This window comes from Aythya marila (assembly GCF_965140915.1).
Source record: "Aythya marila genome assembly, chromosome: 27".
Taxonomy (NCBI): Eukaryota; Metazoa; Chordata; class Aves; order Anseriformes; family Anatidae; genus Aythya; species Aythya marila.
The window spans coordinates 2,348,336-2,369,826 of NC_139068.1; the positions used below are offsets into that span (position 1 = coordinate 2,348,336).

Sequence of the window (21,491 nt, forward strand, 5' to 3'; positions counted from 1 at the left end):
CGGCTGGGGAAGGGAGGGGGGAGCTCCAGGGCTTGAAGTGCTTGCAGTACTTGAAGGGAGCGTATAAAGAGGTGGAGGAGGAACTCCTGTTTATGCGTTGGTAGTGACAGGACAAGGGGGAATGGTTTTAAACCAAGACAGGGGAGATTTAGGTTGGAAATTAGAAGAAAGTTTTTCACTCGGGGTGGTGAGGCAGTGAAACGGGTTGCCCAGGGAGGCTGTGGATGCCCCACCCCTGGAGGCGGCTCTGGGCAGCCCGCTCTAGTGGTGGATATACAGCCCCCTGAGCAGGGGGGTTTGAACTGGATGATATTTAAGGTCCTTTTCAACCCAGGCCATTCTATGATTTTTTGAGGAGAAGCATTCATCCCCGAAATCCCCTCGCGAGGCTGGATTCTGTCGTGGTTTTAAGCCACGGGGCACGGGGTGAGGCAGGTGGGTGCTGTGCAGCTCGCAGGCTTCTCACGAAGAAACTGCAGGATCGGTGCTTCTGCTGCTTTCCGGGGTTTTAATTAAAATCACGCTCCTGCCAAATCCCCAGCAGAGGTCCGAAGGTGCTGCTGCACCAAGCTCTGCCTGTCTGCTATGCGACCCTCAGGATTTACCAAATTCCTGTCATTTTTCGAAGTTCATCTTTAGGTAAAGCAGAATCCTGAAAACCCAGCTGGCGGTCACTGTACCTACATTTTGATGGAGCTGGTGACGTGCTGCCCATCACAAATACCTTTCACAGGGGATGGGCTGTGTTAATTCCTCAGTCACAAACGAGCAACAAGAATAGATAAAATGCTTCCAGTAGAAAAATTAATTTTGAGAAACTGTTTTGAACAAATGTATATTTATACAACTAGCTCTGAGGTGCGTGTTTTGCACCACTAACCTGCTAATACTCTTTTAATGTCCCAAGGAGTGATTGCTTTTTGCTCAAAGAAGCAGAGGCATGTAGAAGAAACACCTTCAATGTGATCCGTTCAGAGCTGGGCCAGTAAGCACAACTTTGAATAATAAATGAATAATAAATGTCTCGGGAAGCTCTGTGAGTGGCTTTGCTCAACTGTTGGCATTTCGTTACCTGATGGAATACTTGTGAGATGACTGCAGAGTTTGAAGAAACAGCCGTTAAGTTCCCTAACTCACCTTTTTTTCTGTTGTTGGTCAGCCGTGGGTCAACAGACAGGTTCTCTTTCTAAGGCTTTTTCCGTGTAGCTGGCACAAAGTCTCACTGTCATGACCTGACCTGGAGATGCAGCTAGATTCAGGACAGAGCTGGCTGTGGGTACAAGTACTGGTCAGACTCCTTCCTCATCCCACCCCCAGAACTGATTTCCGCAGGTCCAGCCTGGATGTATGTTTAGGCCAGGGGTAGGATACCTTTGATGCAGAACTAGCTAATTTTCATCCAGCAGAAAGCAGATATTACCATGAGCTTGTGATCTTGTCTGTGAGACCTCCAAGACCTGTTGAATTCATTGCATGGCCTCTGTATGCCCAAATGTTTTCTAAAGGGAAGGGCTTCCTGAATGTGCTCCTATTTCCTGAAGTTCTTTAGTAGGACAAACTCTGGAAGATTTGTGGCTACTTCTCCTCCTCCTGCTGTGAATAGGCTCATCATGCACACACAATGAAGTTACCCTGTTGGAAAACATCACATCAGCTTTATATTCTAATGTTTCCTGCTGTGAAAGCATTGGCTTTCACAGATATAATGCCTACACAAGGACTTGATTATACCTGAAATTCTTTAGAAAAGTAATTGTATTTCATGTTTCAAAACATAGCCAATTCTTGTCTCTTAAAGTATCACTTGATTCCAGATAGTACAGCTCTGTACTAACAACACACCCTTCTGATAACTCCAATCCTTTAATTTTTCAGCAGTGGATGGTTTTGTGGTTGTACTTTTATTTTTGGTTTTGTTTTTGTTTATTTGTGTGTGTGGTTAAGGGCTACAGATATAACTAGTTAGGACTTGAGCTATTTCCTTTGGATTTTCAAGGGCTCTATTCTAATTCTGTCCTCTGTGTACTGTTTTATCTTTTTCTTCCGAAATAATAAAGATGTATTGATACATTTAGGCCACACTGTATGTATTTTTCAGTGGTTGTCACTTTGCTAATAAAAATATTTAGCAACTTACTATCATTCTTTCTCAGTGGTATGCCTTCAAATCAGGCTCTTCCATTCTTATTTTGCCACTGTTAACATAACTTCAGTAGCTGACTGGATGAAGTCCATAACTGGCTGGAATCTTGGTTCAAGCTTTATCTTCTCTTTAAGCATCTTTAAGATATGCTAAAGCATGTAGCATAAAGCATGTAGCTTTAGCATACCTTAAAGATTAAGTTGGAGCTGCTGGGTGGCATGCAAGATGAGGATGGCAGGGTCATCTCCAGTCCAGAGCTGCCCCAACTGTCAGTTTTAGGGTTGGTGTTTGGGTATATTAATGAGTCTCAGCCTAATCTTAAAGTGTCTGCTTATGGTGATGGTTGTATCCAGCAACAGCAGTAGGGCCACTGTACTACTGCCCTGTGCTCCAAAAACGTGCCTGTTCTTAAAAATAGAAACCAAACCCAACAATCAAGTACTTGCAACTTATTAAAGGAAGCAGTTCATAGAGCAGTTTTATTCCTCCTGCTAAGCACATCTAATGAAGGGTAGAATCACTATTACAGACTGCAGGGCTAGAAAACGCACGACAGCAGTCACACAGTGTCATGATGCATTTGCCCCAATGTAAAAAAACTGGGGCCAGTAAGCCTTGCATGGAGTAAGGCTCTATACCAGGTAACAAGTGACACTCCACAGTTTGAGCAGGTATCAAAAGCCTTTCTGGCCTGAGCACGTTATGTGTAGTTATTACCCGTAATGGATTCATACTGCATCTCCTGCACACTTTTCATTTTTGCGCTCAAGTCAGGTCCTGGACTATTAATGCTCATCACAGAACCATTAGGAGACAGGAGCTTGCAACTTATTATAAACAAGCGAGTTCCAGGTAAAGCAACAAGCAAGTCAATCTAATTAATTAACATTACACTTAGACCAGCTATCTTGAGTCAAAATATTTTGGTTGCAGAGGGTTTACTGTAAGCCATGGCTACATGCCAGAGTTAGCTAATCCAGGCACAGTATTTGTGTTACCTCCCTGAACTGTTGGAGGTGGGGGGTAAAATGACTTGCCATTGTGCTACAAGAAACTCATTTCCCTTCTCCATCTGGAACTGTTGTAGAAGTAAGGACAGAACCACTGCCCTGTAAATCATATCCAAAAGAATTCCCCATTCTCCCCTCTTGGGAGCTTTTTGCATGGACTTACTCTCCACGTAGTTCAGCAGCCTAAGCTTGTAATCCGTACTTGTCAGAAAAGGAATTTTACCTCGCCTGCAAAACAGGCTAATCAAATCCAGTATCAACAATCAGTAAGCTGCTTTCCAGTGCTCAGTGTAAGAAGCAAGCTCCTCAGCCCATGTGCACAACTGGTAGTCTAATGATTTTTTTGGGACTATTCAGGTAACTGCCATCAGTAGCCATGCCCCAAAATTGAAGAGACCATGCCCTGGTCTCTTCAAGAGTGGGAGGAGGACAAATACAACATTATTACTTTTTTTTTCCTAGGTTTCATTAGAATCTGAGAGTAACCTACCAAAATTCAATCAGCATCTCCTTTAAAACATACCTCCCACTCAATGCACAGATACATTCACTGCCCCCAGCAACAGAATTCCTGGGATTCCTGCTGACAAATTCAGCTGTAGTTCTTTAAACCCTTGAAAAAAGGCAGTCACTCAAAAGGGAACTTTGAATACTATCTTTAAAAAATTAAAGAAAAATCTTTGAGCATTTCTGTATAAAAGAGCTGTAACCAAAACCTATGCGTTAGGAATTGACTTCAGGAGTCTTGTATAGCAATTGTATCTTGGCACCTTTGTTTCTCTCTCCTCATCTTTACAAGGTGGGAAAAAAAAAAAGTTATCCTGGAAAATTAAAATACCATTCTGTAATGTTATTTCTGAATTTATCTGCTATCCATAACCTGTGAGCTCAAGTCCATTATACGAAAGTCAGTGCACCAAAAGACCAAAGAACAAGGGGAGAAAAAGCGCACAGTGAAAAGTCAGTTTAATGAAATCTTGCATGACAAATTATGGCAATTATCATAACTGGAATTGCTAAGACTAGAGATTACGGAGAAACATGGTAAATTTTCAAATCTGTCAGATGTTTCTATAAAGGAAATAAACCATTTTCTATACTCACTGGGAGAACAAGAGGCCAGTCAAACTGCAGAAAATGGGATGCATTAGGAAGAGTCTATTTAACGGCAGCAATACCTAAGCAATGGAATTGATTGGTACCTCAATGGCGAGACAAGGGGGAGAGCCATCGAAACGTTGCGGGTCTTTTATTATCTTATTTGGGTTTTATTCCTGTAGGCTTCTAACAATTTGGACACCTGCTCGGCCTGCTTTCAGTGGCAGACTGCCAAGGACTAGTTTGAGATCTTTCCCTGCCCCGTCTTCTCTGAAGCAGTGCATTGCACACTGGGAAATGGACTGTGGAAAGATGCCAAAATGACACATTTTCTTATCTCAATGTTTAAATTTCCTGCAGGTCTAATCTTATTTTATATATATATTTTTTAAATAGGTTTATTTTTTTGTTTTACTAACATCACCGTACTCGTAATATTCCCCCATCAAGTGTGTTACATGTTATTATCTTCAGTAAGCTGTTTTCCTGGAAATTGTTAATAACTATGGTGACATCAGTCAGCAGCCAGAACAAGAGATGCAGTAATTGCTAACAACATCCATACATCAACAACAGACTTAGAAGCAAAGATGCAGGGGGGAGGGTGGTGCAAGGGAAGATCATCGTAACACAGCACAACTGGGCATCGTAAGCCTCCAAAAAGCAGGAGGCTCAAGCACAGGAAACACAACACAGGGCTTGGGTTGTTTTGTTTGCTTGTTTTCTGTTAGAAGATTTAATGCAATCCCCAAATACACTTTCATATGACAGTCTTGCATAAATCTTTCAAAACACATGGGCATCATCTGGTTTTACTTGTCAGTAATTTACTAAGGCTTAAAGCAGAGAATTAAACAATTTTTGTTTGGTCTAACTATACCTTGCTGGACAGGGCTTGAAGTAAATCTATAGCTAATTCTGTTAGTGATTCACACTACTGTTTTTCTCTTCATTGTAAACATATGCAAGGCTTCCAGCTGAAATAAAATTTGTATCAGGTAGTAGCTGCCAGATCATTATTTTTTTTTTGGAATGCTGAAGGTGCCTGTGTACCACCACTAAACCCCATCAAAGCTGGCATGCTTAGGCCATTATTATTAATGTTCATGCACCATCAATTTCATGTTTAGGTAAAGCACCTCAAAGTGAGACTCTGCATAGACCCCAAAATTAATGGATTTTGGGACCAGGAAATAACACCTGTTTCTCCACAATTAGGCTCTGCTGACAAAGACACCTTGTTAATTTTCTTATGCTGACAACAATAAACTTTACGCTGCAAGGTTGTTTAAAAAGAGTAGTTTAAAATCTGAGTATCAGTGTAAAAAGATCAAAGATCCAAAATGCAGATCGCTCATTTGAAAATACAGAAGTTCCCCAGGACATGTGATGAAGAAACAATTGTGTGGGTGGGTGGTAAGAAACACGCTAATTTTCTGTTAGCGAGTTGCAAGGGAAAGGGTGCATCATAGGTTTGTGCGTGGTTAAAAAAAAAAAAACAGAACAAAAACCCACAGCTGTAGGGAGAAAAAAATACAAAAGGAATGAGCAGACAGTCCAGAGAAATCATGAATGCAATGGCACAGCTAATCATTAGCCCCTTTTTACTCCCAAGATGCTCCTTCAGAAGGCTATCACAGGAAAAGCAACCTTTCTACCCCCCACCCCACCAAGTGAAGTCTCAAACAGTGGCTAAAATTGGCCAACAATTAAACGTTCTCAACCCCCAATGAAGAAAAGTGTGTTTTCATAAAATAAAGGCAATAAGGGCTGTTTTGATCTTTGAATAAGTTGAAAGTTGCTTTTGTGCTGCAACCTAGGTTTACATTTTCAATTCATGCCACATTAAAATAAACTGGAAGGGGAAGAAGCATTTAAACGGTGCATTTAGACCTCCTTAGTCTAAAGGAGAAAGGGCAAGCAAATGAGAAATTATCTAGCAGTAAACTACTTATAAAGAACACAGAACACTTTGGGGAATTTACAGAAAAATGATGCAGTCACTGCTCTTAAGTGACTACCAAATTCCAGCTGTGCTCCATAACACCAGATGTTTTAATAACAAAATAAAACTCAACTTTCACACAAAAGGCCCAAATGATCAGAAAACGTCCAAAGTAAAAAAGTGAGTTACGGTTACAGTAGGAGTACTTCAGAATTACACACAGGAAAACACATTCTTGCTTTTATTTTGGTGGAACAGAATACAATATCCTTCAGCCCAAACTATTCAAAGCTGGCAATATTACCTTTTTCTTCATGCTGCAAGACTTCAGGAAACAGAATAAGGACAGGAAGGGTTAAAGGTTAATTTTCTATTTAAGGCCGTTAATTCAGCAAGATATTTAAAAATGTACTCAACTTTAAGCATGAATAGTTGCATTGACTTCAGTAAGATTATTCACATGTAGTTAAGTCAGGCAAGTGCTTAAATGGCTTGTTGAATCAAGCCATTAAATGAGAGCTGCTTTATTATACAGATTTATTTTAATGGCTGACCAAGCTCATTACATGAGCCTATTTTATTCTTCCAAGGGCTAACAGCTGCTTCCTCATCAACTTTTCTGAAGGTGTAACCTGTATGCCTCCCTACACTTTACTGTAGCCACAGAAACATATAATTTTCTAAGAAAAATTGTATGCAACATCTATTATATATAGTGGCTTAGCTCTCCCTTAAATAGTAACAGAAAAGAACAGTACAAAACAATAGTTTCACTTTTTCAACACACAAGAGCATCTTATTGAAAAACTAAAATAAAAAAGTATCACCACAATATAAATCCCCAAATAATAATAATGAAATGGGAAGAAAGAAAAGGAGTTAGCAAAATGTCCTGTGGACTTTAAAGTCTCTTATTAACGCATTAAAAAAGCTTCTCTGGTGAATCACAATGTTTTGTTTCTTTCTGTTTACAAACCCACTAGACAGGGAACAACGGTGTCCACAACCTACGTTGGGATTAAAAGGTAAAAACGCAAGCTGCCCCATCTGCAGTCCAAAAAGAGAATGAACCCAAAAGGGCAGTCAGTGAGCGTAGGAACTGGTGAGGACCCGGTTTCCCTGCAGGTGGCAGAAACTCATAAGGGGGAGTAGGGGGTTACCAAAGCAGAATTCATGTTGGAACCGTGTCGGAAAGTTCTATCTCGGAGGCCTGCAAGACATGAACTACTGAAGAAACAGTCAAAAGGTCCCAATGAAAAGCTGTGACAAGCTGTAATGTGCCATTTCAATTACAAGGAAGAGGGGAAATGTTTGGTTGTTTGTTTTTTTTTGGCTCATCAATATGATGAGCTTTCACGTCCCAAACCACATTCAGGTAGTTTCCAAGTCTGCTTTTTTTTTTTTTGTATGGAATCTACTGATCCAGACCAAAAAACCAAACAAACAGAACAGGGATGCACAGTTCTTAAGTCCTGGAGCCTTCAACACTGCCTGAAACAATAGCTGGCCTGGGGTATCCAGAGAGATGCCTGCAAGATGGTGTTCATAGCAGCCTTGCAAGCAGATCGGCTCACATCTGCTATGTGCTGCCAACATTCTGCCCATCACCTTCGTCATTAGGACCTGAAACAGACAACAGTTTTGTTATATATATTTTTTCTTGCCTTACACTAAGACACCTCACTTGAGAGGCCTATAGACGTCTCACATTTAGGATTTCAACGACAGATTAGAATGACAGTTGCTTCTCTCCCCCCTCCCTCCAACTGACATATTCCCTCTACAGATAAAGTTCTGTCCACTGCAAAATTTTATATTCTTGACTAGCCTGGTTTTAGGATCCCAGTAGCATCCCAGAGCTCAGTTTGCAGCCTCTTCAAGTCCACACACTGTGGGTTTTTTTAGTTTCGTATTAGTATTATTAGCATTTTTCCCCATCAATGAATCAGGATGGAGCACTGATCTGAGTAAAAGATGGGATGTATTAAGCCGTAGGAAGGCAAAGCACAGACAGCTTGAGGTCAGAAGGAAATCTTCTTCACACTAATGATTGGTGCTTTGCTCATCTATGGCCTCTCTGCATACAATGAAAGCAATTACACTTTTTCCACTACTTTTTGTAAATCTGCTTTCCAAACAGCACTCTACTCAAAGGTCAGCCTGTTTTGTTTTTTAAAGTGCAAGCCTTGGCCATATGGAAGGCAAAATTGAAACTCAAATCACCCTTTAATGGTCCTATAAACAAAGCCAGAACTAACTGAAGCATAGATCACTTCCACTAATCTGTGACGTAACTCAGCAGACAGAAGCAGCAGCCTTTTTACCAGTCTGGAGAAGTAACTAGAATCTTAGAATTGCTTGGGTTGGAAGGGACCCCATAGACCATCTAGTTCCAATCCCCTGATGCAGGGAGGACTGCCACCCACTAGATCATGTTGCTCAGGGCCTCATCTAACCTGGTCTTGGACACCTACAATGATGGAGCATCCACAACCTCTCTGGGCAACCTGTTCCAATGCCTCACCACCCTCTGACAGATGAATTTCCTCCTAACCTCTAATCTAAATCTCCCCTCTTTTAGTTTAAAACCATTCCCCCTTGTCCTGCCATTATCCAATTGAGCAAACTAGAAACAATTTGGTTCAAAAAAGGCAACTCATATGAGTCATAATCCACAAACACTCAGAGAATTAACAGGCCAGAAGTATATCTATGGTGTACAGAGAGGACAAACAGTCTGCCTTAAACAACAACAAAGAAAATGTATGGAGAAGAAATCCCATGTCTTGCTTGCTTACCACTTCCGACTGATCCTGAAGGTGCAAGGACATCATCATCACTGTCTTCCTCATTTGATTGTGTTACTTCTGGCTCAGGTGCTACATTCTTGACTTCTTGTTCTTGTTCCACTCTACTCCTCAAAGCCAAGATCCGGTGGTGTAATGCAGCATACAACTGCCCTGTATCCTTAGAGCTTGCCTAGATATTTTTTTTTTTTTTTAATATTCAGAAACAAGAAAAGGTGCAAGGAATTACAACAGAATAAAGCACTTACTTAATCTACAACAGTGAGGCCAAATTTCTCAAGCTACTTTTCAGTTTTCTCACATGGAGATTTTTCAAGCTAAGTCACAATGGGTTGTGGTATACATATTAAGATGTTAGATATACTCAATTCTGACATTCAGAGTATATTCCCCTCTGCTCAGCACCAACCTTCTCTGGATAACACAACTAGTGCTTGCTGATTTTATATAAGCTTCTTCACCCAGGTGTCACAAAGCTTTCATGACACCCCAAAAACCTTAAGATAAAAAGATCTTTTTAATAAAAAGTTTGTTTTGCACAGATTTTCCAGGTTTGCCAATCATTCAGCTTCACGTATTTGTTAATCATAATCAAGTCATTCAAATGTTTCATGATACAGCTACATAAAATTTCAACATATGATATACTGAGAAAACTGAATGGGCATGCAATTGGGCAGGTGGTAGGTTGGTGGTTACTTTTTTGTTTGTTAAAAATACACACATACACACAAAAAAAAAAAGCCAACACTCCCATAAGAGAGCCATCAGTTCAGAGAGCCTCATTAGTGACCATCTGTCCAGAGTATTTTTTCCTCTTACTCTGAAAGTGGTTTATGACCACTTCATGGCTTCAAAAATAGTAATTTTTAGGCCTGTAAAACAAAACGTTCTGTGAACATTATAATCAATTTAAAAGAACTCTTCTATGAAGCTCTGTATTCACCATATCAATGAATTTCTCGCATTAACTACTATTACCTTTACACCCCAAGTTAACTTTAAGATAACAATTTCACTTCTTAGATTACTTCATAAAAACAAGTTTCCACATCCAGCCCAACCTGTCACTTAAATCAGTCACCTCTGTATTTGTAAAATTCCCCTGAAGTGAGCTGCGGTGCAATCATTTATTCCATACAAGGTATTTTTAGAATTGATTAAAAAAGGAATACTGAATAACCTGATGACTTGTCAAGTCTAGAGAAAAGTGGTAAGGAAAGTTAACCGCTCGTTTCAGTGCTTTTTCTTCATCACTGGGTATTTGGTACCTTTAATACCAGACTCTGGGATTCCAGATCCCAGTCCTACAACCTTAACGTCACAAGAGAAGCTTTTTGTTGTTGTTCTCTTAATTTCTGTTCCACTTTAATTCCTTAGCAACCCCTTCTGTAAAACTAGCATAATTCAAAATAATGTGTTCAGACCTCTCAAATCTGTAAATGCTCTTGGCAGGCATTAGGGAATGACCCCTCTTTCTTGCTGAGTACATTATAATCTCTCAAGTGTTTTGGTAATTCTAATTGGAATTCCTGGTTACCCACTTAGCAAGCATCAAAATCACTTTAACTGTCCTGCTACTGCTTGGTACAGTCTGTATTAAAGGAAAATCAAAGATAAAACATGTTACTCTTAACTAGTAACATGCTGTTCTTGACAGATACTTAGTGTTACAATTTTAGTGAGTCTGTGCATCCACCCACACTGTAGATGGACAACAATAACTTTCTTGTACTACAAATTGTGTAAGAATTTGAAACTTTGGTTTCATTACACAGAGAACTATGAAATTCCTATTTTCCTTTGATAATAGAAAATGATTAGCATTAATCTTATGCTGCAGTTATAGCCTGAATAGACATGAAAGATTCCACAACTCCATGGTAAATGCTTTGGAAAAATCAGGCTTCCTAGAGCAGCCTTTACATGGCACTTCTTCAAAACTAGTGATGATTTTTCAGAGAAGAAAAGTCTGTTAAGCCCCGTGTCTTGGGAGGGGGGGGGAACAGGGTGTGGAGAAGAATGGGAACGTTAGCTCAACTGCAATTTAAGCAAGCACCAATTTCAGTAGAGAGATTTAAGGTGTAAACCAAAACTACTCACTGATATAAGAAAAACTTTAACTCCCTGGTCCTCTGTATCCATGGCGGTGATCCGGATGCTCTTCTCACTGGCTTTATCGATCTGCATCTGAGCCCAGAGCTTGGTATTTAAGATTAACCTGAGACTCCCCTGAGTCCTCATCACTAAAGCAAACATACAAGACCAGTTAGGTGGAAAAAAGACAACAGGAACACGAGAATAGCCAAAATGGCTTTTAGTGTCTGTGTGTGCTGTGAGGCTGGGGCAGGGAGAGGAGAGAGGAATTCTTAAGTCTCCTCTACAATGAATAAATGTCAAGGGAAAGCCTTTGAAAGAGAAGTCTTGTCATGAGTGTTCAGCAGAAAGTAGGCTATTAAAGATGGTAAGACATGTCTAAAGATATTAGCCCAACGTCTCATATGTTTAATACATCAAAGTTCAATGGTCAGATCTGAGCTGATAATCTCAGGCTAATGCACCTTCCTGAAGGTCTGAAAACTCATGCAGTATCCAAAGAGATTTCCCCCACAAGTCCTGAAGAGCAGAGAGCCCAGATCTGAAGAAGGTTGCCATACATTCCTAGTCAAATATTCTAGTTGGCAAATACAGCTTGCTTTTAGGGGGAATTAAAAAAATGGAACATTTGCTACAATAGGAAAATAGGCAAATATCCTGTCTTTGGAGGAAATAGTCTTAAAATAAAGCAAAAGAAAAGGGCCAAACTTCCTTCAGAGTTGCTATAGCTAAGAGGACCTAAAGCAGATGCTACTGTGTGTCATGGAAACATCCTATGAAAATTACCCAGACTATCGTACAGTAACTCATTTCCCCAGTTCCTCTTACCCAGCCGGGACTGTAATGTTCCATCGTCCGCTGAAGCCATATCATTGAGTCTAAGAAGTCCTCGACCTCTTTCTACCCAAGATTGAGAGTTTTTATCAAATACAAACAGCTTGCACTGAATCTGTAACAGAAAATATCTCTATAGCGTAATGGTTGATTTTCAAATTCTGTATTTGAATTTTAAACTGTTTTAGCCGTGTCATCATCCCTTTTGCAATAAGTCTCTCAAAATATGCTAACTGGTTTCAGAAGGTTTTATTAATGGAAGTTAGATATTCTTAGAGAATATCTATGTTCAAGATCAAACAAAAAGAATGATTTTCAGAGTTACTCTCTTCAATATTTCACATCCCTTGTTCCTCACATAGTATATATATTTGCTTTCCCTCTGTTTCTGTCTTTCTCTTATACAGAACACCCAGCTCTGTATACTTAATTTGTGCCAGATTAATGTTGTTCTGTCTGTACAAGTCCCATTCAGTATTCCAGTGTATTAAGTATCACAGGGAAAAAGAAGAGAAGTTGGGTGAGAGACTATTAAGCTACAACATAACAGAGGACTGATTTGCATGAGTAAGCATATTACTGCTAAAATTTTCAAGTTGTGGTTTTCCTAAGCAAACCAGGACACTCCCATCTTGCTATTATTATAGATTATATCTTGCTTGGTCTGAGAAAACAAACATTATGATTACTTTGTACAATAATACAACTTCAACTGATATGCATTAGTTACTGAAAATTACTGAAAAAGTACATCTGTTTGGTGTCAGAAGAGACCAAAACGTCATGGCAAAAACCTCTCCAAAAAAAATACCCCACAATGTAATTCGGGTGTAAAGAAACTTAAAAGATCAAGAAAAAAAAAAAAAAACAAAACAAAAACAGAGGTACAAAGGGAGGAAGAAAAGAAGTATATGCCTTTCAGATTCACAGCAAAACCCTGCTTGTTTCTCTTAAAGACACTGAAGTTAATAAGTAAATTTAAGGTAATGAGTAACTACAAAGTTAAATAAATCACCACTGAAATCAGAAGTCTGAGTCATAACAACATCTTTTTAAAATGTCACTAATTCAAGCAAATATCCTCAGAATAAATTCTTGAGTACTGTTTTTTTTTTTTTTATTATTGTTTCTGCCAGGCGTAATGGCCCATTCTGAGTTTTAAAAAAAATATTCAGAAGTACAGTAATTGTTTTGCACTTAATTCAAGGAAGTATGCTTAAGATTTTTTGGGTTGTCCAAATGCTGAAATTTCTCCGGAAAGAGGAAATTAAGAAACAACAGAGTAAGGATCTGACAATAAATATCCAAAGTCTGCACTCTAACACATGAAAGCACATCAGAGATAAAGAAGATGGCTCAGCTGAAGGAACAGGTGGTACCCTGGTCACCCATATTAATCCCCACAAGCTCAAAGCTCCCCTACATTATCAGTTTCTTACCTGTAAAACATTACTTTCGGCTTCCTCCCCGGTAATCACTTCTACCTTTGCTAATAAACACTTCCTTGCAGTTGCTTTAGTATAGGCTGCTGCAGACTCGGCCAGTGACTCTGAAATATTATTAGCTGAACAAAATTTTGAAAGTTTATTTTGAGAATGATTAGCTTATACTTATATAGGATTTCTAAAGTTCTCACAAGTAAACCAATGTTTAGAGGGAAAAATACAGAAGAGGGACAGGGACAGAACATTGGAAACAGGCTTTAAGTTTAAAGTAGAAGTTAAAGCCTGCCCTTTCAAGCCTCGTTTTATAAACACAAGATACAAAGCACAGAAGAAAGAAGTTATTGAACATTTTGTTCCCACATAAAATGTTTTTTTTTGATACATACAACTACGCAAAACCTTTACTAACTCATATACACCTACATATCTGTAGGTGTTCCAGCAGTACTAATGCTGCTACCAGCTAGCTACACTGTTGTGCCTACATATGTATACCATGATTCATTTTCCAATTTTGCATTGGCCTGCAAGCAGTTTGCTGGAGAAAACCCACTGCTCCCCAAATTTCCAGAAAATCTTGCGCATCTGAAGAGTCACTGAGGTCTATAATCCAGCAAACAATTCTTGGTTGAAACAACACATTTGGTACACCCACTCAACACAATATACAATCATTGGAAGTATAACAGAATTGTTAAAAAAAATGGTTTGCAACATTTCTTCTACACTCTAGAGGTCCAAGTATCTTCTCTGTTAAAACCTGCTTTCATTGCTGAAGACAATCCTAATAGTGCAGAAAAAAAACACATGAAAAAGACAGCATAACCTGTAGGTGTTTAATAGTAAAGACAGAAGCACAAGAGTATCTATAGCATGCAACATGTAACCCCCCCCAACCCCAAAAGGCTCTATCTTTGGTTAGAAGAGACAATAAAGGCAACATTAAATGTTTTTATAAAGTAACAATATTGAAAACTTCAGTCATTTAAACAAGGCTTGACTACAGCTCCTAAAAAAATGTTTTATTTTTCACCTTTCTCTGGTGTGGCTTCCTGAGAAGATGATTCAGACCCAGACTCTGTAGCAGCATTCTCCTTATTACTCTCTGTGCTACCTTCATTTGATTTTGGTGGACTCTATCACAAATAGAAGATGAGGTAAACAGAAGAGAAAGCATACGCTAATTTTAGTTTTGCAGAAGACTAGTCATCAATCACGGAGGGAGGCCCCTAGTGTTTATAAACCATGTGGCAAGAGAAGAATCCCACAGATGACATCCTGTCACAGTAAAAGCTGCTTTACCGCCCCAGCCAAGGAATTAAATGGATTCTGACCTAAAAAAAAAGCACTTCAAATTATTTTGTCCTCAACCGAAACCAAATTTCAACCCTTAATTTGAGGTTACGTCCAAACAAAGCTAACTAATTCCAGCCACAGTTCAGGCAAGTATGTCTCAAGTTGACCTCCCTGCTCAATGGTTAGGTAATTATGAATGCACAGTATTAAGTGCTTCCCTTTTGCACAATCATAACGATAAAACAGAAGTAGGAAACACTAAAGGCACTAGAAATTATACCTGGGGGTTGGCAAACAGTTAGGATTTCCTGAGTTGTACTGAGGTAGCTGCCTTAATGCTGGACTTGAAATCCCATCATTTGGATCATCATGCAATTGAATTTCTGTCAATTTAGTTATAGTGAAGAAGCCATTGAAAGGAATCAAGCTGTGCCATATTTACACTGCTTGGATTTGAGAACCATGTGTGCCACAGAAAAGGGTATTCTACCTCCTTACACTGGCAGTGCTTAGCAGGGAAATCCTGGAGGGCACTGCAGTAGCACCCAATAATTCATACAATGAAACCCCCAGATTTCACTCAGTTACCTAAGTGGGAAACACCAAAAGGAATCTGTGCTCCAGTGACAAGTATATTTAAATACTTGTAATACTTGTATATCGCACATTTCCTGAGTGAGAATCCATAACACAAACTTCACAGAAAATTAGAACACTTCATAAAAAGTGGATACTCACTAGGACACGCTCACTCATGTTCTGTCCAAAAACAAACTTGTTGCTAGATGCATCTGCACTGTTTGTAGAGTTCTCTATACTAGAGGGGAAAAAATGTTTCTGTAAGTCAAGAAAATACCTGTTTATCCTCTACAGATCAAATTCCTCAAAAGCAAGCAACTATTATTGACTTTAAAAAATTAACTATTGGCTTCCATAGAAACAAAGTAAAAAATTAATTTAACTTGGTAACATGAGAGCATGCATCATTTTTACAGAATGAGAATTATCCCAGAATAATGGCAAATTATTTTGTCCCTGTAAATATTTTCCCTCTGCATATCTAATTACTTATTAAGCAATGCTGAATGCTAAGCAAGGGCTTACTATTTAATCACATAACATACTTTTTTAAAAAACAGTATTCTACACGCACAGAAAACTCAAACCACTACACATCCTTAGGTCAATTTTCTCAAAAAGTCAGGGAAAGAACTGAAGCAAAAACACCTGCAATACCAAACTGAAGCAACAGTAGCAGGGATGAGCCATGTCTTTTCTTGGACTAGCTGCAATGTTACAGACTTCCCAAGAAGTCTCACAATCAAGACATCCCTCTCATTTTCCTAATAGAAGAGCAACCTCCCACATGTGACATTTTTATTAGAAGATTTTAAACCCCTGTTTAGGAAGGGCGATAGTTTTACTACCATTTTACATACTCAAAAATTGAACAAGTCATTGTTCACCCATCTTCCCTGGGTACATACCTCTCTAAAAGTTAAGTTCAGCTCTAATACTCAGGTCCAAGAAGGAATACTCAATGATTGATAAGGGAACTGATACATTTCCAGAACAGGTACTATATGCCTACCAACAGGTAGGGAACTTCATGTAACTGATCTGCAAATCTGAAGGCTAGAAGTGCTTCAAATGAACAAGACAATAAACTAGAGGCTCTATAACTGCTAATACACGGTAAGGTCACCAGGAAAGATGGCCCAAAAAAACAAAAACTGTTTTGGGACAGCCAATTCCTTAGACCGCAGGTAGACATGAACAGGAAGACAATGTCCTGGAGACTCTCATGAAGTAAAGACATCCAAAGTGCACACCTGAGCTCATGTTATGAACACACCTGTTTTGCAGAAGGAGCTGTTCTGTGTAACCGTGATCAGACAGAAACTGAAGACAAAAATAATTCAGAAAAAAATCTGAAGCTTGCTACCTGCTTTCTTCAGTGGGTTCCCACTGACCCAGTTATAATCCCTGCATCCAAAAAAGCAGAATCACAAATAATTTTAAGCACAAATTAAAGATATAGGATTCTCTGTAGTCTCACCTGGAACTGATGTACTGTAGGAAATAATTTGTTGCAGAAGGTGTGTCTGATGTCGGAAGGCCAGCATTCTGCACATCGGCAGTTTCATCACTTTCATCTCCTAACTACAAAAACAGTATTTATTAAGACAGCTTTAACTATGAACCACAAACATTTCAGCTCTTTTCTCCCTCAAGAAAATGCTCTGTTCGCAAACACTTTCTTAAATAAAATAAGATAACCCCATATCCCAGTACTGCACTTTTTCTTTCGTTACGCTAGGAAACCTGTACTAACTTGCATTATAAGGGGGTACAAACAATCCAACCCAAATACTTCATGCACAGATTTGAACCCAAGCTGCCCTGTTTTTATTTTCTTACTTTTTCTGTGAAACCTTGGTTGTATAGGAGCATCTTAGGAACAGATGTCAACTTAAATCTAACCCAAAAAGTGAGAGAAAATATTGTGTTGCATTGATCTGTTAGAGTAGGTCCAGAGGAGGCCAAGAAGATGATCAGAGGGCTGGAGCACCTCTCCTATGAAAAAAGGTGAGAGCTGAGAGAGCTGGGGATGTTCAGCCTGAAGAAAAGGCTCAGGTGTGACCTTATTGCAGCTTTTCAGTACTTAAATGGGGACTTAGAAAAAAGACGGAGAGCAACTTTTTGTGCTAGGGCAGACAATGACTATGCAAGGGGGAAAGACTATAAACTAAAAGAGGGAAGATTTACATTAGAGGTTAGGAGGAAACTCTTCACTCACAGGGTGTTGAGGTACTGGAACAGGTTGCCCGGAGAGGTTGTGGATGCCCCATCCCTGGAGGCGCTTAAGACCAGGCTGGACAAGGCCCTGAGGAACCTGATCTAGTGGGTGGCATCCCTGCTCATGGCAGGGGGGTTGGAACTGGATGGTCTGTAAGACCCCTTCCAACCCAAGCTGTTCTATGATTCTGTGATTTGTAACAGTAACAGGAGTTTACTAAATAACTGGAAGACCAGTTTTACTAAGCAGCCAGCTGAACTGTGTACAGTTTTGGATTTGGCAAGAATGAAAGGAAGTTTTAACCCCATTATATAATGGCTTTGAATAACTTTATAAACAGTGTGCAACACTCATGCCAACAAATAGTCAAGTCCAGTGTTTCTTATCCTCAACTCCTAGTCAAGATAACAAGCATGTGTTTACCTTAACCCTATCTCTTAAATTTTGCCCAAATACAAATGCTTGCTGTGCATTTAACTCCGCCTTCTCGCAGCTGTCGTCATCTGAAGTGTTGTTGGACTCTTTTTTCTGACATTCTCCTGCCTGAAGAAAGACATTGAAAATCTTAGTCTAGATAATTAAAAGCATTTTCTTTAAGCGAAAAATGAAGGTTATGATATGGTGAGTCACAGTCATTTACAATGCCAAGCCAATAAAATCTTCAGAGCTACAAGGCAAATTTTACATTTTAAAAAAACTGTTGTTGTTCAGATAATCTTTCTAAAAGAAACACAGAATAGTTCAGGGAACTTTAAATGCCATTTTGTTCAAACTGTGCTCAAAGCAGTATCAACTTCAATGTTACACTAGGCTGGCTGCCTAGGACACTGTATAGGCAGGTTTAATACAAATCTAAGGATGGCAGCCCTACATTGTGTAGCCTGTTTCAATGTCTGAATGGACTCAATTCAATCATTTTGCCCTACTATCCAACTGGAGTCCTCCTTTCCCATGCTTGCTGCCTTTTATTTTTTTGATAGGCACTTCCAGGCTCATTCCATCTTGCTCACACTAGATGCAAGCCCCCAGCTATACACGATATTCCTGATGAAGCCCACAAAGTGGCAAGTAAACAGGGAACAGTCACTTTGCTTAACCTATTGGCTACCGCCTTAGGGAAACAGCCCAGCGTGTTGTTTGCCTTGAAGTATGAACCCCTCTCATTCACATTCAACACTGTCTCATGGGACATTAAGGCTCTTGAACTTTTTGCAGTGTTAAAGTCCTTGTATCTGTACATCTGCATTGAACTTTCCACCTGCAGCCTTTCAGGGCAGCTGCCAAGACAGGGGCATAGCTGAGCAGGTGCCCTGCTATGGCTATGCTCAGTGTGGCATCAAAAAGCAATCTACTCTCTAATGAATCCACAAAAACAAACCCCCAGACAAAAAAATGGTGCAAAATCACCGAACATCTCCTTATGCCCTCAGTCACTGTATCATAAGATACCAGTAGTTAGCTCAACACCTGCTGGCAAGAATGGACTAGACACGTTGCACAGAACACAGAAGGAACTACTCCACTGCTTTCCCTTCAAAATACCGCGTAACTTTTTTATGCACTTATATGCCTTTTCCCCTAGCTCAAATTTTTCAGCCCCCCATTACCTCTGCTCTCCCTCTACTGTTTCCCATATGGAATTTACTTGCTACCTCTTTACTAATTATCAGTTCCAACTCTATCACTCTAAACTTTTACGTGTCACTCATTCACTTCAGTTTCTTGTATGCTTCCTGTCTTCAAAATTTCCCAACACCATTCTACATTCAATTGTTAGAAATCAAGGTGGTAGCAGTAAAGCTATCCATGGGTAGGTGATGGCTTTTTGCTAGGCAGTCTAAGAAGGAAGACTGAACACAGTGTAAACTGCTCAGTGCCCCTTGCTCAAAACCAAAGGTTCTTCAGACTGGAAATGCTTCCTAGACTCCGGCCTGACAGAAGCAGCAGACCTGGCAATGGCCACTGGATGTTAAAACAGCTTTTCTCCCCTCAAAGAAGAAAGTTCCCTGAAATTCATGCCATCTGATAGAGGAAAAAGCAACATTCTGTCAGTCCACAGAACCAAGATACCTAACTACAGAAATTCAATGCCTATGATGGCAACAGCATCACCCATGCAGCAATAAGATTTTACCATAAGACGAAACAAAGTAAGAGGGACAAAAGAAAACAGTGAGAGTAGAAGCAGAATTGAGCAGTTTTTTTCATACTTTGTAAGGAAAAAATACAGACTAAAGTAATTCTAAATTCTCTATGATATTTCAACTCAGCAATCTTTGCCACAGTTCCTGATTTAGTAAATATAAACAGAGTAGTATTAGAACCGATAAAACCTACTTACTATTAACTCCTAAAGTGGGCTAGCATAGTATGGATCGACAAAGGGGTCATCAGCTGATGAAACTGCACTCATATTAACGAACAGACAGGCTCCATTCAGAGATACTTGTTTTAAATTTTCTCAGATTGAGTGCCCTTTAAATCCTTCTCCAACTCACCTTGTCTTCAGAGTCAGAACTTTTCAGTGTTGCATTACTTAGTGATTCTGATGTGCCTGCAGAATCTGGTGGAATATTTACGCCATTGGTCCCACTGCTCAGAACTGCAACAAGGAATAACAAGCTGGCATTGATTCTCTAGCTATTTAGAGCACCCTAAAAGAAGCAGCAGTTTTCTATAGTAAATGGCATACTTGTCTCCCTCTCCTTTTTTTTTTTTTAAATATAGGAAACATGGCAATGTAAACTACAGGGTTCCCATAGTATTTTGCAGAATGAAAATTCCAACTGCAGAAAACCATGTAAGGGAAATGTCACATAGTCTGTATAAATATGGGCTTCACCACATAGAACTTCAAGCAACAACCCCCAATTTAATACTTTACAGCTCCTCTTTGGGCTGATTTAGGAACCTACATAATGAACTCCAAGAGGAAATTTTAACCCCAAAATTTAGGTCCTCTGTAGAATTCATTCTGCCAACAGGCAGACCAAGAAGTCAAGCTAGAAACGTTCAAAACAGTGTGAAATTCAGCAGTAGCTGAAGTTACTTCTCTTTCACATCAATTAAACTTCCAAATAACAGAAGGCAGAAGAGCCAGGAAAGCATAAAAGTTTAGGAGATGTGGAAACCTTGAACAACTTTTTGCTTTAACTTTCATTTTCCAATAATGCCTGTTTCTAACTGCTATATTAGATTCCATAAGAATACATTAAATAATTAACATGTCTAAATTAACAATGAAAAACCTTGCTCAAAGTCTCTGCTTCAGAAAGTTCCCTGGCTTGGAAACACCTGCTAGTGGTTCAGGCATTTTACATCACTCTGCAGGTAGCTGAAGTCTACCACACGGGCAGTAGCTCATTATGCCACGGTCAATGTTGTTGTTTGAGACTGCCAATTTACACACTTAGAAGTTTTTTTTTATTCCAAAAATGAAGCATGGATTACAACAAAGTTCAGGGCCTGGCAATGTCAGATAGTCATCCACACAAAAACTGAAAAGGTGACACAATCAAGCCTTATGTAACACAGATACGCTTAACGTGTAAGATGTTTCCTTTCAGAAAGGAGAAACCTAGAAAAACAAAGGCAGCTGCTGAGTAAAATCAGACTGCTGCATGAAACAGATTGAGTATTTTTGTTCTTCCTCTGTGGTATTCCAGAAAGCAAAAGCATTATTTACCCATCTGTGAGAAAGCTTTTGGCTGTGGTGCCTGTAATACTGCAGGACGTAGCACACTTCGCTGCTGTTCCTTCGGTTTCTGGCTTGGGAGTCCTGCAAGTAGGAAATTTTTTCAAGAGTTATAAAGCTTTGAAGTCGAAAAATTTAGCTTCATCTAATCTTCTCCAGAAGTGCTTCCAATAGAACATGTAATGGAACTCTAATCATTTTAAAAGCTTCCACCCCCCTGTTTTCCCATCCCTCATTCCACCCTGAAAAAATAAATCAGTCCCACATAGAGAAGACAACCATTTGTTTTCTAGCCATAAGAGAGACCTTTGAATATATTCTC

At 39.5% G+C, this 21,491-nt stretch overlaps 1 protein-coding gene across 1 annotated transcript in view; it reads right to left on the reverse strand.

The window, feature by feature from the left end:
• Window positions 1-7,510: 7,510 nt before the first annotated feature.
• The window catches only part of RANBP3 (RAN binding protein 3), a 49,077-nt gene continuing 35,096 nt past the window's right edge, over window positions 7,511-21,491 (reverse strand). The window contains exons 7-17 of the mRNA XM_082780085.1: window positions 21,161-21,253; window positions 19,974-20,077; window positions 17,899-18,018; window positions 16,735-16,838; window positions 15,414-15,492; window positions 14,413-14,515; window positions 13,374-13,498; window positions 11,929-12,049; window positions 11,107-11,249; window positions 8,995-9,175; window positions 7,511-7,819 (exon numbers count right to left, since the gene is read on the reverse strand). Coding sequence (XP_082636211.1) covers window positions 7,776-7,819; window positions 8,995-9,175; window positions 11,107-11,249; window positions 11,929-12,049; window positions 13,374-13,498; window positions 14,413-14,515; window positions 15,414-15,492; window positions 16,735-16,838; window positions 17,899-18,018; window positions 19,974-20,077; window positions 21,161-21,253 — 1,217 coding nt within the window. The 3' untranslated portion in view covers window positions 7,511-7,775. The remainder of the gene's footprint in view (window positions 7,820-8,994; window positions 9,176-11,106; window positions 11,250-11,928; window positions 12,050-13,373; window positions 13,499-14,412; window positions 14,516-15,413; window positions 15,493-16,734; window positions 16,839-17,898; window positions 18,019-19,973; window positions 20,078-21,160; window positions 21,254-21,491) is intronic.